Below are 19,718 nucleotides of genomic sequence, written 5' to 3' on the forward strand. Positions count from 1 at the left end.
TGCTCTGCTACCCGCCGGATGACGGCGACCAGGGGGGACTCTTCAGGGAGGAGAACCTTCCATCCGCACCCACCTCCACCTTCAACCCCATTCCTCGATCGTGATGGTCCTAGAGGACCCATCTCGGGCGTTTTCTTTCTCCGAGGAGATCTGCAGAACGGGCTGAGGAGGCAGAGGAAGAAGGAGAATAATGGTATCGGTAAGAGTCAAAATCCATAGCATCCCACCTCCGGGTCCCGAGGACCTGCACCCGCTTTGGCTGTGAAGTCACCGGGGGCGGCGCGCTCAGGACAGCCGCTCGCCCGCCCTCCCCAACGGCCCGCCCGCTCACAGTCACGTGACGTCGCGGCGCGCGCCGGCCGCGGCGCCGATTGGCCGGCGGCGGGAGCGCGGGGTTTGATGGGAAGGAGTTGGCCGGGCCGCTGTCTCTGTCAGTGGCGGCTGCTGCCTGCTCCGTAGGCGGGCTGCGCGGTGGCGGCCGAAGCTGGCCGAGGCGGACGCCAGCGCCGGGCTGTGCCCACTTCTTGACGGTAAAGCGCTGACAATGAGGGCACTTGGGAGGGCTTGGCAGCGGGAAGGCGCGCTGAGCTTTTTCCTGGGAAACACGCTCCGGGTGCCCGCGCTCGCCCTCCACGCCGCCCCCGCCCCTGCCGAGTGGCCTAAGCGCTCCGCGGTGGCGGCCCGGCAAACCCACTCCCTGCTGCGCGCTGACCCAGCCCCGCCGCCCGGGCCCTTGGTTTCCTCGCACAATGGCCGCGGCGGTTCTGGAATGCGGGAGACCCCTGCCTTCCCCCGGGGCGGTGGTGCCCAGCCCTGTTCGCGGCGGGGGTGGGGTGGGGCGGGGCACCCGGGGGGTGGGGGCTGAGGCGATCTGAGCCTGGGCTCTGCGGCCCACCTGCGTGGAGGCGGAGGGTCAGCAGGCCCTCCGCCGCGCCTTGGCGTTCAGTGTCCGACCCCGACTTTCTGAGTTGCTCGGAGGCGCCAGGAGTCGGACAGATCGGGAGGGACCGAAAACTGTCAGTGTCACGCGGCTCGGCCCCGGCGTGTGGGCGTGGATTGTGTACAGTTTAGGGAAGCCGGTGTGCGGCGGTTGTCCTGTTCTGAGGAATGGTGGGCCCCGGAGGGGGTGGGGGCACGGGCAGGGGCGCTCAGCTGTCGTGAGCATGGCAGCAGAAGAGCAAGTCGAGTCTGCACCGGTAGTTTTCACTCTTTAATATTGCGTGTTGGGGATGGAGAAGGAGTTGGGACCGGTGAACTAACTCCGTTTTGCTGGCGGCTCCCTCGCCGGACTAAGTAAAACCTGTGACTCACCAACTTTTCCAGGGTCGGCTTTTCCTAATGAGCTCCTGGTTTGTGATGCCTAATGTCACCTGTTTTCTCCTTTCTCTGGGGCCTGGGCGTCACCACTGACAGAACTAATCCTGTTCTGCAGGGTTTTGTGTGGATGTGCATACGCTTGATTTCAGGCTTATGTTCAAACTGGCAGGGAATGCTAATCTCTCATCCTCAGCTGTCCCCACAGTTCCTTTGTAGGAGGACCAAGTTGATTTTGAACACATTTAAACAAATGCGAGTGATGCATTTAAAATTAGAATTTCATATAGTGTTTATATATTGTTAAATCGGAAAAGGATATAAGAGGAGGAGGACATTATTGGCTATCATAACTTCATATAAAAAACTTTCTAATCAGATCATCATTTTTTGGTAGTGTTTAGTTCAGAACGAACATTGGCCTACCATGAAGACCAGAACGTCATCATCATCTAGTAAAAGTGCTTTTGGAGGCGTACTTCTTTTCAGTAATTTTATTTTTAAGCAATAAATGTGGCAATTTGGGATATTTCAGAAATGCCTTTTCAGTTATGTACTCGAAAGTTAGAGTTTTGGAACAGACCACTTTTAATCTTAAATTGAATAGTACATACACTGTGTTATAGAGGTACTGTTGATAGTGATTGAGTAGTTTCTACTTAAGTTTTAAACTTGATAAACATAACACTAAACTTCCTTTGCTTTTAAAGGCCTCCATGTTATTTTAATGGAAGATTCTGCAGAGTATTTTGGTTTATTTTTTATACTAAAGATGAGAGCAATACAATTTCAGTAAAAAAACCCTGCAATTTTATTTTGCAGTTTTAAAATTATGAAGCAGGTTCTTTATAGGAAGTTAGAAAGAAATATGTTCATATTAGAAGTACTGTCTGTACTACATGTGTTTTCTGGTAATAGTAATGACAATGGCTACAATGCACTTAAAATTTGTTGGATACTGTACCAAGTGATATATAATTTCATTTAATTCATACAATAATTCTGTGAAGTATAGATATTTTTGCCACTTTACAAATGCAGAAACTGAGGCTTAGAATTTAATTTACCCAAGATCACATAGCTAGTATGTGCTTGAGTCATATTTTGAACCTAGACTTTTTCTACTCCATTATTTTAATATGACTTGAAATGAGCTGAAAATCTAAAAATAACATGCCCCAAGATTTTAAATTTTAACATCCAAACCTGAGTGTGAATTGCAGTTAATAGAAAAAAACATCATGTACTATGGGGGCATTATTATTCATTGAAAACATATTAGATGCACCTCGTTTGTAAGGTCATGTCAAGTCCCATTATGATATCAGAGTGGAAAGAGGCTCTCTGTACATGTTCATGGGAGAGTTCTTGGGGATAAGCCACTTGAAATTGAGCCATCTGTCCACTCAAGGACAAGCACATTGATTTATACTTCAGAAAGAAATGCTAGTTATTTGGTCCCAATGTAATTTCTATGTGTTGAAAGGAAGTAGAGATGGGCTAGAAAACAGCAATGATCATAGCAGTTAAAACAACAATTTGTATTGAGAAATTAATATGGGTCAGGCACTGTTTTAAATCGTTTTGAAGGCATGATGTCATTTAAGCCTTTCAACATTTAAGACGGTCCTTAACTATCCCTCCTTTGAAGATGAAGATATTGAATAACTGAGGGTAACCTATTTGCCCAAGGTCTTATAGTAAGTAATGGGTCACAGGAATTGGAATTAAGATGTTTGGGTGGCAAGGAGGGAAAAAGTGTTTGAAAATAGAAGAGGTATGAAATTAAAGCTATAGAGAAATAGTTGATTTATTTAACTTTGTTATACTTTTATATCTTTATAACATTACATGTGCATTATAGTAAGTTAGCTTCTTTAACAAATACCAGAAATTGATAGGAAAATTGCTGGAATAATGAGGGTTTACTGGTTCTTTGATTATGAGCCTGAAAGCATAGATATGGCATTTAATGACTGTTACTCTAATGTTTTAGAGGACAAATTGAAAAGCACAATCCTCTGCTTCAGGGATCTTGAAGGCTAAGCCATAGTTTGTTTCATTAATTCCAAAACAATTCTCCAAGCAAATAATTGATGTCAAAATCAGTATTAATTACAATTTTATGCATATATTTCACATTATACTTATTTTAAAAGTGCTATACAATAAACAAAGGAAGTGCCTGCAGGTTTCTAGTGTCAGTTCTGCTTCTAGCTGGAGTTGCCTGATTTTGGCAAACCATTAGCATCTCTTCCACGCAGATTTATGCATTCAAAGTTAATCAAATGAAGGAATTGGGCTACATGATATACTATACTAACACTGTCTCCTGTGTTTATAACTTATTTTCCACTTCAGTATCTCTGTTTACCAGCTATATGAGAATGGCACAGGTGCTTTCATGTATTTTATATATGAACTAGAGGCCCGATGCACGAAAATTCATGCAAGAGTAGGCCTTCCTTCCCCTGGCTGCTGGCACCTGGGACCCTGGCTGCTGCCCTCCTCTGACCACCCGCAGGCACCTGGGACCTGGGCTGGCTTCCCTCCTCCGGCCGTCCGCAGGCACCCGGGACCTGTGCTGGCTTCCCTCGGGCCACCCACAGGCACCCAGGACCCAGGCTGGCTTCCCTCTGGCCCCGGCTTGGTCAGGAAGGATGTCTGGAATGACTTCAGGAAGACATCTGGTTTAATTAGCATATTACCCTTTTATTATTATAGATAGTTCAATCACATATATAAACTAGACTTTATTTCTGATTTTGTGTTAACTGGTTGCTTTAAAAAAATCAAAACTAAAATGTGTCTGGCTCTAATATATTTGGGGCCTTAATAAATTACTTCACTTCCCTAGCCTCAGTTTCCTCATTTATAAAATGGAGCAATAGTAGTATCTGAATGATAACATTCATGTAATAAAGCATTTATTTTAGGGCCTGCGAGAGTGTAAGTGCTTAGCAAGTGTTTAACTGATATTACCATTGTTGTTATTACTTTCAAATATTAAAAATTCTGATTTGTGATGGCTACAAACTTAACTTGGCATGTAAGTCTGTTACAAATCAAAATGTGTAGGTCAGTTGTGTACAAAACTAGATAACCATACATTAGTTTCAAAATAATGGGATGATGTATACTTTGAAAATACCAACTTAAAGTGGTTCATCTGAATCTCCCCTTCCCAGTCATCTTTCTTGATTATTTTTTAGCATCTTAAGAAGATTTTAAGGTCTATTTAATGTCTTAACTCAGAAATGTATACTTTCATTCATTAAAGTTCCTGGATTTCCTACAACTGCATTTAGAAATTTGAATATTGAGTTAATATTGAAGGATTAATAATATTTAGATTGCAACTTAAATATGGCTTATAACATTAGTTATATTTATAAACTTCAAAAAATTTTGGGACTGATTATAGTTATTTCTGTCTGTAAAAATTATTCTGTAAGTGAAAGTATTTTATAGTTAGGCTCTTTGTTACTTCTCTAACCAAAAAAGTCCAAGATAGGTATGGCTTGTGCTAATTCTAGCCTATCAGTAGTGTTGCAGAGAGTACCTATTTGGTACTGGCGTTATTATTATTTTTTTTATTACATATATGGTTTAAAAAATGTTAAGAATCATGACCCAACTTTTTATTTTATGGAAATGAAATAGTTTTATACATTGGCAATATGTAACTATAACCTGGTAAAATATATATAAGTTTGAAAGTGTACTTTCACTGGTTCAACTTAAAAGAATAAAAAATTGTATAATTATTGACTGGTAAATTGACTTAGAATATAATTGCTGATACATTTTCAAGCATATGGTAATATTAGAACACATTTCAGAGTAATAGAAAAACAACTAAATGAAGAGGCTATACAGATAGCTGACATGAAGATCAACTAACTTGAGGGGGACTTAGATACAGTTTTAGAGAGAAATGTTTATTTGGGTTTTAAACAGTAGTGAACAGATGAGAACTCGGAAGATAGAGTGGCTTTTGGCCATGTTTTTTTCTGAGCTATTGGACAAATCACTAAACCTCTTTAACTTAATTTTCTTGTAAAATGGTAACAATGAAGGCTATTCTGTGAAAAGTGATAGCATTAACTCTAACTTACAGAAAAGAAAATTAAGGTTCAGAAACATGAAATGATTTACTCAAGGTCACAGGTAGCCTTGAAAACCTTGTTTTCTTATTCAAATCCAGTTGGGTTTCTATATTATTACTTGTAAGGTGATATTATTCTAAACATTGTAAAATACCTTTAATTTCAAATAACTAGTTGGAGACAGCTGAATGAAAAAGTTGTGTTTAGTCATGTAGAATGAAAATAAAAATTAAAACTTTTCTGACAAGAACAATACGGGGGACTTACTTTAAAGAACAGAAAATTGCAAAGTAGTATAAATATACACTTCTAAAATGCCTTGCCATTAAAAAGCTTTTCCAGCTTTATCTTCACTTTTAAATATGTCCTAGTTTGGAAGAAAGGATTTTTTAAAGGATGGACTCTATCCCAAGACTGTCTAAATTAAAATTTCACATAAGTGGAGTCCAAAGAAATTAATCTTCTATAGTATTTTTAAGGAGTACTACAACATCTAAATTATAGTGGATAGGCTGTGTGTTGTAACTTAAATTTTTTAAGTGCTTGTTTTATTTCTAGCTGGGAATTTCTTTGGACAATTGATGGTATTTATCATTGTGCCCAGTTTCTACAATTAAAAGATGGGTGGATTATTTTCCCGATGGAGGGTAAGTTAACTTTTCTTTACAGTCAACTTTTTAGTCTGATATGAAAGTGTCCAATAAAGCTATTTGTGAGAGTCTCCTTTGTGATGTAGACTTGAATAGTAGTTTGATATTATCCCTGACTCTAATTTTTCTTCTCTTAGAAATTAGTTTTTTATTTGGACTTCAGAGTTCTACTTGCTATATAGATGTCTAATGTCTCTGTTTAACAATTTTTTCATTCTGACTTATGAATTGTTTTTATGTCTCTATGTATTCATGTACGAGTAGTTACCTTTCTTGTTTTTTTTTCTCATAATACCTACATTTCAATCTTATTTGAAAGATAGTTGAAAATAGTATTTTATACAGTACTTACGTTTTTACAGGTTATATTTCTTTGCTTAAAACTTGTTGCAAATATTTACTGAAGTCACACTAAATATACTTTCAGGAAATATAGGTTAAACAGATTTAAAAATGCAGTCTGATTTTAATTGGTTAATTCTTTAGAGGAAATAGCTCAACTTTAGAGCTAGAAAATATAAAATACATTGATAAATATTCTTCTCTAATATAAGAGGAGGTAATATAGTCTAGGACAGTGATGGCGAACCTATGACACGCGTGTCAGAGGTGACATGCAAACTCATTTTTTTGGCTAATTTTTCTTTGTTAAATGGCATTAAATATATAAAATAAATATCAAAAATATAAATCCTTGTTTTACTATGGTTGCAAATATCAAAACATTTCTATATGTGACACGGCACCAGAGTTAAGTTAGGGTTTTTCAAAATGCTGACACTCGGAGCTTAAAAGGTTCACCATCACTGGTCTAGGAAAAATTACTTTGCTTATTTTAGACTCCTTTTTACCATAATAATGGAGTCTAGTAATACTTGGTACACAATTTAGTTTTCAGCTATTGCTGGAACTGCTCTGTTTTGGATTTGCATTATATTTACCCCTGCCCTCCTTTAGAAATCTTTTTACAGAAGATCAAATTTATCTATTTTTTTTGTCTCTTGTGTTAGGTTGGACCATATGAAATTGCCAGTTTTCAACAGCTTTGACTTACATAAATAGCAATTTCATATGGTTCAACCTAATGTTAACAACTCTTGTGGGAACTACAATGAATTGATATTCATTACTCACTTAGATTGTTGAGTATATAATTGGTAAACATTTTCTCAAGTGTTGTATGAGTCATTTTGGCTGGTTTTTATTCTAGGTGGTATTAAAAACACCTTTAACAAACAAGCTCTGCCTTTTTTTTTTTTTTTTTTTTTAATATATTTCTTTATTGATTTCAGAGAGAAGGGGAAAGAGAAAGAAACATCAATGATGAGAATCATTGATTGGCTGCCTCCAGCAGGTCCCCCACAGGGGATTGAACCCGCAACCCAGGCATGTGCCCCTGGCCGGAATCAAACCTGGGACTCTTCAGTTCACAGGCCAACGCTCTATCCATTGAGCCAAACCAGCCAGGGCAAGCTCTGCTTTAATGAAGTATTTTTAGATGCCTTTTTAAAATCTGATCTTCAGAGAAGTACTTTAGGAATTCAGAATGATTTAGACCTCCAGAGTCCTAACTGACGTTTTAGCAATAGAAAATCAGACTAATTTTAGTCTTGAATTTTTAATATATGAATTTTTTTTGAATAATATCTGAGAAAATTTTCTTGGAGGAAAATTTGTTTCTCTTGATAAAAATATGTTCTGTTGTGTTTACGAATGGTAAAAATGGAGCTATCAGTTAAAGGTACTTCTAGGACTAAAAAGACGTTAAGTGAAAAATGCTTATTTAATCTTACTTATATAGTCTTGTTTATAATTATAATTTTTTTAAATCTAAATTTTATTTATAAATAAACAGGAATATATATAGGTTGACAGCATTTGAAAAAAACAATTTTCAGTTAAAGTGTTCTTTTATGATTATATAAATCAAGGTGTTTCTAAATTTGCAATACCAAGTTTTAATGCTGTGTCTCATTTCTGTTTCTGTAACAGACAAAACCTTCAACTGTAGAAGTTCTGGAAAATATAGATAAGGTAAGTTCTTTGTCTCTGGGGTGTTTTAAATCCATTTTAGGTATTATGTAAATACTATTTTAGTATATATTATTTTGGAGACTGGATCTGGTATGGGAATTTAGAGATGATAGAGAGTAAGCATGAAAACTCTGATGTTACATAATCTCAAAAAAATCCAGTCTATCACTGATTTAAGATTGTGCCAAGCGATAGTGCCTGTTCTAATGGAATTAGATGTGTACAGCATTGTGCAAACCAATGTTACAGGTGGATAAAGTAGATTATAAAATAGTCTGCAACAATTTTTATTAGTCTTCAAACTTCACAGCTTTTTATGCTTTCTATGATTATTAAAAATGGCTATTTCTTGGGAATACTGAGAGCGATGAATGGATTGAAAAATATAGTATAGATCACTGTTTCAATATTTATGAATTCTTTTTATAGCCAAATATTTTATAGACCTTATACAGGAGAATTCCTATTTGATTTAATACTATTTATTGATGCTAGTTTCAAACCTCCAATTTTTGATAGGTTAAAAACGGTATCTTAAAATATTGCATTTAAAAAAGTGATTTGTCAGAATAGGTATTTTTAATTTTAGTTTTTCATATTATGTTCTATTTTAAAATATTAAGATATTCTATTTCATTGAAATTTAAGAGTTCTTTCTATATAATCTCTTTCATGTGAAAAATTTTTGTCAACATGTTTATGAAATTTGAGATTAAATAGTATAAAATAATTTTCTCTTAACAGGAAATTCAAGCATTGGAAGAATTTAGGGAAAAAAATCAGAGACTACAAAAATTATGGGTTGGAAGATTAATTCTTTACTCCTCAATTCTCTATCTGTTTACATGTTTAATTGTATACTTGTGGTATCTTCCCGATGAACTTACAGCAAGACTTGCCATGACACTCCCATTTTTTACTTTCCCATTGATGTAAGTAAATTGTTCTTTTTGTTGACTTTTCCTCTTTCTGATTAGATAGTTTTAATATATTTAGTCTTTTTTTAATTAGAAAAAAAGCAATGTCTCAGATTGAATAAATATGTGTTGTTTTTGCATTTTGAAAAATATTTCTTTAAAAAAGTAAAATGATGTTTTGAGCCTTTTCATATAGTTCAACATACCTGAGGAATATGACCCAGTGACATTAGTAATAAAGACTCTGGCAATCTTTTGTGATTCTCTAATAGAGATCTATCTTCCCTATGTGTATTGGGCATGGAATGGGCATTTCAAATTGTGGGTAGTGGCAAGTGAGGGAGGGTTTGTAAATCAAAAGGAACAACTGCCCCAATGATTCTGAATATATTCCATTCATTCTACTTGTTTTCCCCTCTTTTTAATCACTGCTATAAAACAATTGGCCCTTATGATAGAAATATTTTATAATTTAGTACACTACAGAAGATGTAATGTGATTGAGAATTGAATAAAAAATTTGTCCATTCAGTCAATACACCTTTATGGGTACCAACTGCATAGACATTGGATTATAATGGTGTATGGTACACAAAAAACCAAAATTTTTGACTGTAGAGTTTAGACAGCATACATTAAATTAAGTACTAAGTATGATGAATATTATGAAAAAAGTGCCAAATGCTATGGGAGGATTAACAGGGGCCCTCACACAATCTGGGGAGGAGGTGGGGGTCAGAGAACGTCCTTTGTATTTATTTTCTATTGCTGCCACAAACTTAGTGGCTTAAAACAACACCCATTTGTTGTATTACAGTTGTGCAGGTGAGAACAGAAGGCTTGACTGGTTCCCTGTATAGGGTCTTACAGGTCTAAGTCAAGGTTATTAGCTGGCCTGGGGTCTTATCTAGGGTCTCTGTGGGGAGAATCTTCATTCAACTTCTGCTGTATCTCTCTGACTCTTTTGCTGTATTCTGCCCTCGGGTGTAGAAAGCTCTGCTTTTAGGGTTTAACAGATTATATTAGACCCACTAGGATAATCTTTCTATTTTATTTATTTGTTTGTAAATATGTTTTTGTTGATTTCAGAGAGAGAAAGGGAGAGGGAGAGAGAGAGAATCAGTGATTAGAGAGAACCATTGATCGGCTGCCTCATGCACAACCCCCTACTGGGGATTGAGCTCGCAACCTGGGCATGTGCCCTGCATGGGAATCTAACCATGACCTCCTGGTTCACAGATTGGCGCTCAACCATTGAGCCATACCAGCTGGGCTCAATGTGTTCTTTAAGTCCTAAAAACAACACCAAAATTCAAGAGTTGAGAGATCTTTCTAGTAATTCTCCTGTATAAGAAGAGAGAATAAAAAATGTAAAATCTGTAAAGTAAGAGCGTGACTTATTTAAGGGTCAAAAAGATAGGTATATCTGGCATTTGTAATGGAGAGGAAGTGAGCTTGCAGAATCAGGCAGGATCTAGATCATGGAGAATCATGGAAAAAAGTTTGAATTTCATTTTGGGTGAAATGTGAAGTTTGTACAGGTTTTAATGGAAGAATGGCTTGCGATTTAACTTAAAAGGATCATGTGTGCTGCTTTGTAGAGATTAAGAGGAGGACAAGAGTAGAAATGGGGAGGAGGCTATTATAGAAGTAATCTAAAAATGGAAGATGGGTTGGATTGCCCAGTGCCAGTGGAGATGTGTAGATGACTTGTGTTTTGGAAGTAAAACTGAGATAGTTTGATGGTAGAAAATAACAGGTAAGGGAAAAGGCGGAATCAAGGTGGTGATTCTTAGTTTTTTTGGTTTGACATGGGGGAAGGATAGGATCTTTTTCTTAGGGATTACTATAATAAAAATTTTTTTTGTCTTAGTCTTTAAGGTATATTTTCAAATTGGAACTCCTGGAGCTTATAAAATTTTAACTTTGTAGGTAGAAAAAAGAACCAAAAATTGAGGGCATACCATTACAGAATAAATGTCTTGCCATTTTATTTTCCTTTGGAAATCTTTTGGAATGCTTCTTACTTTAGGTCTAGTAGCAGACTTTATAATGCTGTGCGGCTTTCTCTCATTTTCCTTGTATTTTTTCATAAAAAGAGGGGAGAAAAGAAATTTGGAAAGGGAATTAGCATTACTGTGCTAATTTTAATGGCTACCCACAAACTGTGATTTTCTGGAACTGCTGTTATGAGTCAGAAGACTTTTTTTTTTTTTTGCAAATCATATACTAATTGTTTTTAAAAGTAGAAAAATTTCAATTATTTTAAAATATTTGTTTTTCTTCATTTTGATCTTTCTACTATTTTGAGTATGAAGCTTTATTCTTCTTACTGTGTCCTCTGACTGTTCTGCATCACCTGCATCTAGTATTTCTTGGCTGGCTAAGCTTCAGAGCCATTTCTCACTTTGTCTCATTCATATCTGTGACCTGGTTCTCAACTGCTGCAGCTTCTATTTCAGTGAACTTTTCTCTCTTGGAAGCATAGAACAGTTACCCAACAAAGAATAGAATTGTCCTTCTGATTGATGACAATCAAAAAAGCATGAAATAAAATAAAACAACATGAAAGTGGATGTTATGGTAGATAGAAGAAGACTTACCAAAGGACATTTTCTTTTGTGTGTAGTGTGAGTATTGCTCAAGCTTATCCTTGGACTCTTTTCCCTTGGAAATAAAAGTTTTGAGGGTTTGCTTAAAGAAATGTAGGCAAAAGGAGCAATAAAATGTATTGCTTTACTTATCACTGTCTTTATTGTTTGCACAGCTTAGAAATCTACTCAATAAGTGCAAAAAGTGACTATCTCTTGAGTCCAGGTTTTCCAAATACTTTTACTGGACTGAGAAGTCATGGATTCAGGGCTTAGCATATATTGCATAATCATAACTGTTTCAAAATTGTCTTTTATGGTAGATTATCAATATATTACATAAGATGCTTTGAGGTTTTATTATATCTTCTTTTCAGGTTGTAATATGGAGGAACTTGCTGTGATTTCAACCTATTGTTTTTCTGCCTTTCAGATTCAATAATATATATGTCTCTGATCTTTGCAACTCTTACTAAAATGAAATTATAGTATAAATGCTGACCTTATTTCATAGGAGTATTAATGCTTAGTGAGGGGGAAGATATGGGTTACAGTTAAATTTTTGTATTTCTACATTATGCTGGCAGATATGCATTACCTCGAGAGTTGGTTCATTTTCTAAGAGCGAACAACCATGAAGCTTTGTCTCTATCTTGACAGACTCTACAAGCAATGTTTTTCTGCCACAGTGATTTTCAACTCATGGCACACATAAACTAATTACTAAAATTACGTGACACCAAAGAATAATCTTTTGCCAATCTGACAAAAAAATTAAAAAGGTATAATATTGATTTATTCACACCAGACCGCTATTGTTGTGTTGGCTGTTGTCATTTTTTATTTGACAGTGTAAGAGGAAAGAGGTCAGTACTCCTGACTAAATAATCGGGTATTGCATGTTTTACAAATTCTTGTGCCATACCAGTATGATGTGGCATACTGGTTGAAAATCCCTGTTGTACTAATAAATTGAAAGCCATTTGAGGTTAGGGCTTTGATATTGTATAATTTTTATGCCTCTTTCACATACCTCCTTCTTCCAACTAGCTAGTAACATATTTTCTCAATCCAGCTAGAAGGTTGAAAAACATAATTTGTAGTCTTTTACACTGATAAAAACAGGTACTTGGCTTGATTTCAGCCAAAAGGCTGAGAAGTGATCATTTGTAGCCCTTTTGAAGAAAGTTAAATATTTGTTTCATGGCACTCTAATAAGAATACAAAGTATCTCTCATCAACTATAGTTGGCTTTTAAAGGAGAAGATATCTGTGAACATTTCCTGATATTTTTACTCAAGGAGGATACAATTGACTCTTTTTTTGTTTTTTCTTCTTTTTCCGTTGATCATCAGCCTAGCCAGGTTCCCCAGCCAGGTTCTCTCTTTATTCTCCTGTTACAGCTGTTTGTGTGTGTGTGTGTGTGTGTGTTACAATTTTTTTTTTCTAAATTAAATCTTTATTGTTCAGATTATTACATTTGTTCCTCTTTTTCCCCCCCCATGACTCCCTTCCTCCCAGTTCCCACCCCACCCTCCACCCTCACTCCCCACCCACTGTCCTCATCCATAAGTGCACGATTTTTGTCCAGTCTCTTCCCGCATCGCCCACACCCCTTTCCCCCCCAAGAACAGTTAGTCCATTCCCTTTCTATGTCCCTGATTCTATTATAATCACCAGTTCATTCTGTTCATCAGATTATTTATTCACTTGATTTTTAGATTCACTTGTTGATAGATGTGTATTTGTTGTTCATAGTTTGTATCTTTACCTTTTTCTTCTTCTTCCTCTTCTTAAAGGATACCTTTCAGCATTTCATATAATACTGGTTTGGTGGTGATGAACTCCTTTAGCTTTTCCTTATCTGTGAAGCTCTTTATCTGACCTTCAATTCTGAATGATAGCTTTGTTGGGTAAAATAATCTTGGTTGTAGGTTCTTGCTATTCATCACTTTGAATATTTCTTGCCATTCCCTTCTGGCCTGCATAGTTTCTGTTGAGAAATCAGCTGACAGTTGTATGGATACTCCCTTGTAGGTAACTGACTGTCTTTCTCTTGCTGCTTTTAAGATTCTCTCTTTGTCTTTTGCTCTTGGCATTTTAATTATGATGTGTCTTGGTTTGGTCCTCTTTGGATTCCTTTTGTTTGGGATTCTCTGTGCTTCCTGGACTTGTAAGTCTTAATTCTTTCACCAGGTAGGGGAAGTTTTCTGTCATTATTTCTTCAAATAGGTTTTCAATATCTTGCTCTCTCTCTTCTTCTGGCACCCCTATAATTTGGATGTTGGCACGCTTGAAGCTGTCCCAGATGCTCCTTACACTATCTTGGTATTTTTGGATTCTTTTTTCATTTTGCTTTTCCAGTTGGGTGTTTTTTGCTTCTTCGCATTTCAAATCTTTGACTTGATTCTTGTGATCCTCTGGTCTGCTGTTGGGAGTCTGTATAAACATTCTTTATTTTAGTCAGTGTATGCTTAATTTCTAGTTGGTTATTTATCACAACATTGAGGGTCTCACTAGATTTCTTGAGGATCTCACTACATTTATTGGTGGCTTCTGGAAAGTTCTTGAAAAACCTTAAAAGTGTGGTTTTGAACTCTATATCCAGTAGTGTGCTCTCCTCTATTTCTGTCATTTGTGTCCTGTTTCTTTGTCTTGGCATTTTTTATGCTTCGCTATGTCGATAGAGTGGCTTTCTGTGCTAAGTGTCCTATAGGGCCCGGTGGCTCAGCCTCCCCAATTACCTGAGGTAGACACTCTTGGTGCACCCCCTTGTGGGCTTTGTGCACAGTTTTGTTGTAGTTAAGCCTTGATTGTTGTAGGTAACACTGGGAGGATTTGACCTCCAGGCCAATTGGCTGTGAGATTCAGCTGTGTCTACAGTGGGAGAACTTCTGTGCTGCAGACACCGTTATGGGGCAAGACTTGCTTCAGTGGGGCTTTGGTGCTCACTGAGTCTGCCCCCTGAGTGTGTCCCTTATGGATCTGTGGAGTTATAATTGGATGGTCCCTCTCTGACCACTGGGTACACTGGCTCTTGGATCTAAGGAGGTGCTAATCTAGCCTCTGCCTGAGGCTACTCTGCAGAAGCCAGCTGTATAGCAATGCAAGTTGCCCTGGGGCCTTGGGCAGCTGCAGTTTGTTAAGTAGTTTTCAGATTACAAAGTGCTGGGCCTTTCATATGCAAAAGCCTCCTAGCACAGCTTGGGCGGGACGGAGCCCCAGGGGATCAACTGGATGGGTGGAGCGAGCAGTATGGCTTCTCTCAGTCCTGTCCTTAGAGGCCCAGGCAATGGCTGCGTGTGCCTCCGAGAGAAAGCTGCCCCTGAGTTCCAAATGATGCCGGACAGTCCCGTTTCTCCCGTATGAGTTGGGTTCCCAGAGACTCCCCTGGAACTGGAGCTCAGAGCCTGAGACTCCCTCCCGATTGAAAAAGACAATTGTGACCTCAGCCGCCAGCCCTCTCAGCATGCACCTCTGCACCTTTGTATTTTACTTCTGCACCGCACCTCCTCTGAGTCTCGGTATGCTTTTCTCTTTCATTCTAATTGTAGAATTTCCACTCAGCCAGCCTTCCTGTGGTTATGGATGATGTCCGTTCCTTCTTTTAGTTGTATTTTTGAAGTGGTTGTGCGAGGCAGCAATCTCCGGTGTTTTGACAATTGACTCTTGAACCAGGTGGAGATAGGGGCAATGATCCCCCCCCTCCCCCACTCTGATGCAGCTAGAAATCCATCCACATATAGCTTTTGACCCCCCCCAAAGTTTTAACTACTAATAGCCTACTATTGCCAGGAAGCCTTAATGATAACATAAATAGTTGATTAATACATATTTTGTATGTTATGTGTATTACACTGTATTCTTAAAGTGAGCTAGAGAAAAGAAAATGTTATTAAGAAAATAATAAGGAAGAGAAAATAACATTTATTGAAAAAAATTCCATATATAAGTGGACCCACATAGTTCAAATCTGTGTTGTCAAAAGTCAACTGTATTTACTTTGGTAGGTAAGAAAATCATTTCGCAAGTATTCCCTTTGCAATATTGATAATATTTGAATATTGATAGATAATCACTTGATAGATTTTATACTTAAAGAATTATGTACTGAGACATAATTAAGAGACACATCCTATTCTTTGATTTGAAGACTCAATATTGTAATGAGATCAGTTTTCCCTGGATTAATCTAAAAAGTGTGTTATCATAATAAAAATAACAATGCTTTAATAATCATGGTACCCTTCTTTAATTTTTAATGGAAAAATAAGCACCTAAAAATCGTCTTGGAAATTCTAAAAAAGGAGAAGAATGAGAAGCAGAGGCCTACAAGGCATCAAATTCATTATAAAACTTTGTTAATTAAAAGTTTGGTACAGCATATAAATAGAGACAGAGACCAATGAAAGAGACACAGAATCCAGGAATAAATCCCCAAATGATTTTTTATGTATGGTTTTTATATATGATAGAGATGACATTTCAAATCATTGGGGGGGAAATGATGTTGAGTTATACCGAAAAATAGATAAAAATTAAATATAAAGCTTGATGCCTGCCTTATATCAAAATAAATCATTCTTCTTCTGTCTGAATATGAAGATTAGTCTTGCTAAAACCTTTGATAGTTAAATAAACAGACAAAATAGTCAACATAGTTATAAATATTGAGACCTATATATCTTTTCATTTTTAGTTTTATATAGTATTTAAATCTCACCTAAAAACATTTCAATAAATTGGATAGGGCTTATGTGGTTGTTGGAAAGAGAGCGCTTAAGTTTGGCAGAATGAATGAATGATTTCTCTTTAAGCTCCGCCTTCTCTGTGTCATTGATGGGACCACACTAAGCAGTTTCTGCCTATAGCATGTATGTCTTATTTTCATTGTGATAAACAAGGCTTTATTACACCTTGAGAAGTTTCTCTTGCTACCTCTTTGTGAGATAAGCCATTTTTCTTCTCTGCTTCCACTCTTTTGATTCCCAGCATGATTTCCATTGCTTTTGGGAGCCCTAACACATATTTTGAGGGTTGGGTTTTAGCTGTATTTTAGTTTTACCAGAAAAGGAATTTTTGATTTTGCTTTTTGGATTATTTCCAGAAGAGGAAGGGGAAATGTTGATTATGTCACCTTTCTCAAAGTAGGAGTCAGTAATGGTATCTTTAATGTCTTCAGAAAATATGTTGCCACATTTTCATAAATTATGTTTAATTTGGAGAGAAAAACCTTTCTTGAGATAACTAAAACATAGATTCCTGATGTACTTTAATTCTTTTTTGAAATTTTATTTTTAAAATGCTATGAATTTAATTTAATTTAGCCTTAAAGGATAACTTACATGCACTTTCAAGTCTTGAAGACTTGACACATGGAAATTTGATAGCTCATTTTCTCCTGCAGTAGTTCTGATCAAAACCAAAAAGAGAATTTTATTGTCCATGATGGTGGGTTAATGAGTTTTATTTTGAAGTAAGGGAGTCTATTTCAATTCTTGTAGTTTATACACTTTGAAAATTACATGTTTGGTTTTTTTTAAAAAAATATATTCTTATTAATTTTAGGGAGAGAGGAAGGTGTAGAGAGAAAGAGAGAGAGGGAGAAAGAAACATCTATGTGAGAGAGGAACATTAATCAGTTGCATGCACCCTGACCAGCTCTCAAACCTACAACCTGGGCATGTGCCCTGACTGGGAATCGAATCAGCAATTTTTTTGTGCATTGGACGATGCTCAATCAATTGAGCCATACTGGCCAGGGCAAAAATTACTTATGTTTTCTAAAAAGTTCCTACTCATTTAAGAAAATTTACTGATTTACTGTAGAATTCCAGGCACTATCTCTGTGATTTTTTTCTCTCATGTTTTCTGTTTTTGTTCCCTGTACTTTTTTTCTAATTCATCTCTCAGCTTGCCACTATTTCAATTTGTTTGAAGTGGAGAAATATCATGGGGACTTTTCTACTGTTGTGGGGTCCGTGAGGGTTATGAGCCTTATGTTTAACCTCTTCTCTCATCTTCCTTTCCTTGATAAGGACAATATTCAAGGGTTTTTTAGTGCTTAGGTAGCTGTTCAAGTACCATGTGGGAATCTGGTGTGGTTATTTGGTGTTTTCAGATCATAAAAATAACAATATAAAAAGCAAGTATTAGTTATCTGTTGCTGTCTAACAAATTGCCCCAGAATTTAGTAGCTTAAATCAACAAATGTTTATTATCTTTTATAGTTCTTGAGGGGCAGGAATGTGAGAGCAGCTTAGTTGGGTGGTTCTGGCTCAGGGTCTTTTATTCATATACAGAGTGTACAAATTTCATTTAAGCTGTTGGCTGGGGCTGTAATCATCTCAAGGCTTAACTAAGACTGGAGAATTTACTTCTAAGCTCACACATGTAGTTGTTGGCAGGCTTCAGCTCCTCGCTGGCTGTTTGCCAGAGATCTCTGTCCCTTGCCACAAGGGCATTTCTATAGAGTTCCCTGAATGTCCTCATGTCATAGCAGCTGGCTTCTCTCAGAACAAGTAATCCAAGAGAGAGAAAGATAGTGAGTGGAAAAGGAGGTCCAAGATGCAAGCTGTAATCTTTTATAACATAATCTTGTTGTGACATGCTATCCTTCCTGCCATGTGCTATTGGTCACACAGATCAACATTAATGAGAGAGGACTACACAAAGATGTGAATACCAGGAAATAGAGCACACTTGTGACTATCTTGTGAGCGCAATCCCAGGTGATTCTAATGTGCAGCCAAGATTGAGAACCACTATCTTAATTGTTGATACTTAGTACAAAGGGATTCTAAATTTTGTTCCTAATCTTTTGTTGAGTTCATAGACCTCTTTGAGAACGATGAAAGCAGTGATCTCTCCAGAGAAATGTGTTTATTTAAACAAAGGCAATTTTGCAATTCAAAAGAGCCTCAGAAGGCCCATGGATTTTAGATTGAGAACTCTTTTGAAAGCACAGGTAGACTTCTGATGTCTCTGAAAGAAAGGCGCACTTTTTGATTTTCAACATATAAAAGGAAACAGTGAACCTAACTCTAATGGGAAATGTGTATTTGTTTTAATTTTATATGGCTTCTAATTTACTTATTCTAATGATGATTTTTGTTTTTGAATTTTGCCACCTCTGTAGCATCTGGAGCATAAGAACAGTGCTTATCTTCTTCTTTTCCAAGAGAACAGAAAGAAATAGTAAGTTAAATTTCTAAGTTTGTATAAATGCATTAGAAAACTCATAGTGCATTGGTTTGTAATTAAATGGCAGGTTATGCAATGTTATATGGAAATGACAAACATGGTATATATTGAAGAGTTGTTTACTGTGAAGCATAAGAAAGGTTATGAATGATCAAGATGGTTCTACTTTTCATTTGTGTTATTTCTGTCTTATTCATTTAGAATTTTTGTTTACACAAAACAAAATAATTCATCTAAGTCAAGAGAAATTATATTTGTTAAATTAATCTTTATATAAATCTTATGTTATTATGGAGTAAAATACAGTTAAAAATCTTTTATTTTATTAATTGCACCATTCTTTGTAACCTCACAGCCCCTAGGCTTTTGTTTTTATTGAAATATGCAAATTATGATGAAATAGTCTGTATTCTCTATGTGTACAGATTTTAAGAATTTTCAGGTCTTAAAACTATGAGCTATAATTAACCAACGATGCCAATTTAATTTTTAATAAAATTTATGTGACTTATGTTTTCTTTTCTTGTTTTAACTTTTCTTTTTCTGTGTGTTTTGTTTTTTTGTTTTAACTTTTCATTATAGAAAATTTCAAACATATACAAAAGTAGACTGAATAATATAATGAACCCTCTTATAGCTATCATACAACTTAAAGAGTCTTCAACTCATGGTCAGTTTTGTTTCATTTTTACCCCCACTTATCTATCTTCTGTATTATTATTCTGAAGTATATCCCAAGTATATCAATCCATAACAGACTTTTAAAGCAATTAACATAATACATTATAACAGCTGGAAAAGAATTTTTAAAAATCCTGAGGTTAACATAGGGTAATAACGTAAGTTTTAGGTGTACAACCTTGTAATTTGATATCTGTATACACTATAGTTTGCTAGCTA

At 36.6% G+C, this 19,718-nt stretch overlaps 1 protein-coding gene across 9 annotated transcripts in view; it reads left to right on the forward strand.

Annotated features, from left to right (window-relative positions):
* Positions 1 to 387: 387 nt before the first annotated feature.
* LNPK (lunapark, ER junction formation factor) overlaps positions 388 to 19,718 on the forward strand; it is a 75,667-nt gene continuing 56,336 nt past the window's right edge. For 6 of the 9 annotated variants that reach the window (XR_004969135.1, XM_036318641.1, XM_036318642.1 and 3 more), the window contains exons 1-5: positions 388 to 530; positions 5,982 to 6,070; positions 8,066 to 8,107; positions 8,852 to 9,039; positions 18,754 to 18,812. Coding sequence is in view for 7 of the 9 variants with exons in the window: in XM_036318641.1 (XP_036174534.1) it covers positions 6,044 to 6,070; positions 8,066 to 8,107; positions 8,852 to 9,039; positions 18,754 to 18,812 (316 nt within the window). In the remaining 2 variants the exon portion in view is untranslated. Of the gene's footprint in view, positions 531 to 5,981; positions 6,071 to 8,065; positions 8,108 to 8,851; positions 9,040 to 18,753; positions 18,813 to 19,400; positions 19,489 to 19,718 lie in introns of those variants that run through there. The other 3 variants (XM_036318645.1, XM_036318647.1, XM_036318649.1) reach the window with 3 other exon arrangements.

Source organism: Myotis myotis, unplaced genomic scaffold (assembly GCF_014108235.1).
Source record: "Myotis myotis isolate mMyoMyo1 unplaced genomic scaffold, mMyoMyo1.p scaffold_m19_p_8, whole genome shotgun sequence".
NCBI classification, from domain to species: Eukaryota; Metazoa; Chordata; class Mammalia; order Chiroptera; family Vespertilionidae; genus Myotis; species Myotis myotis.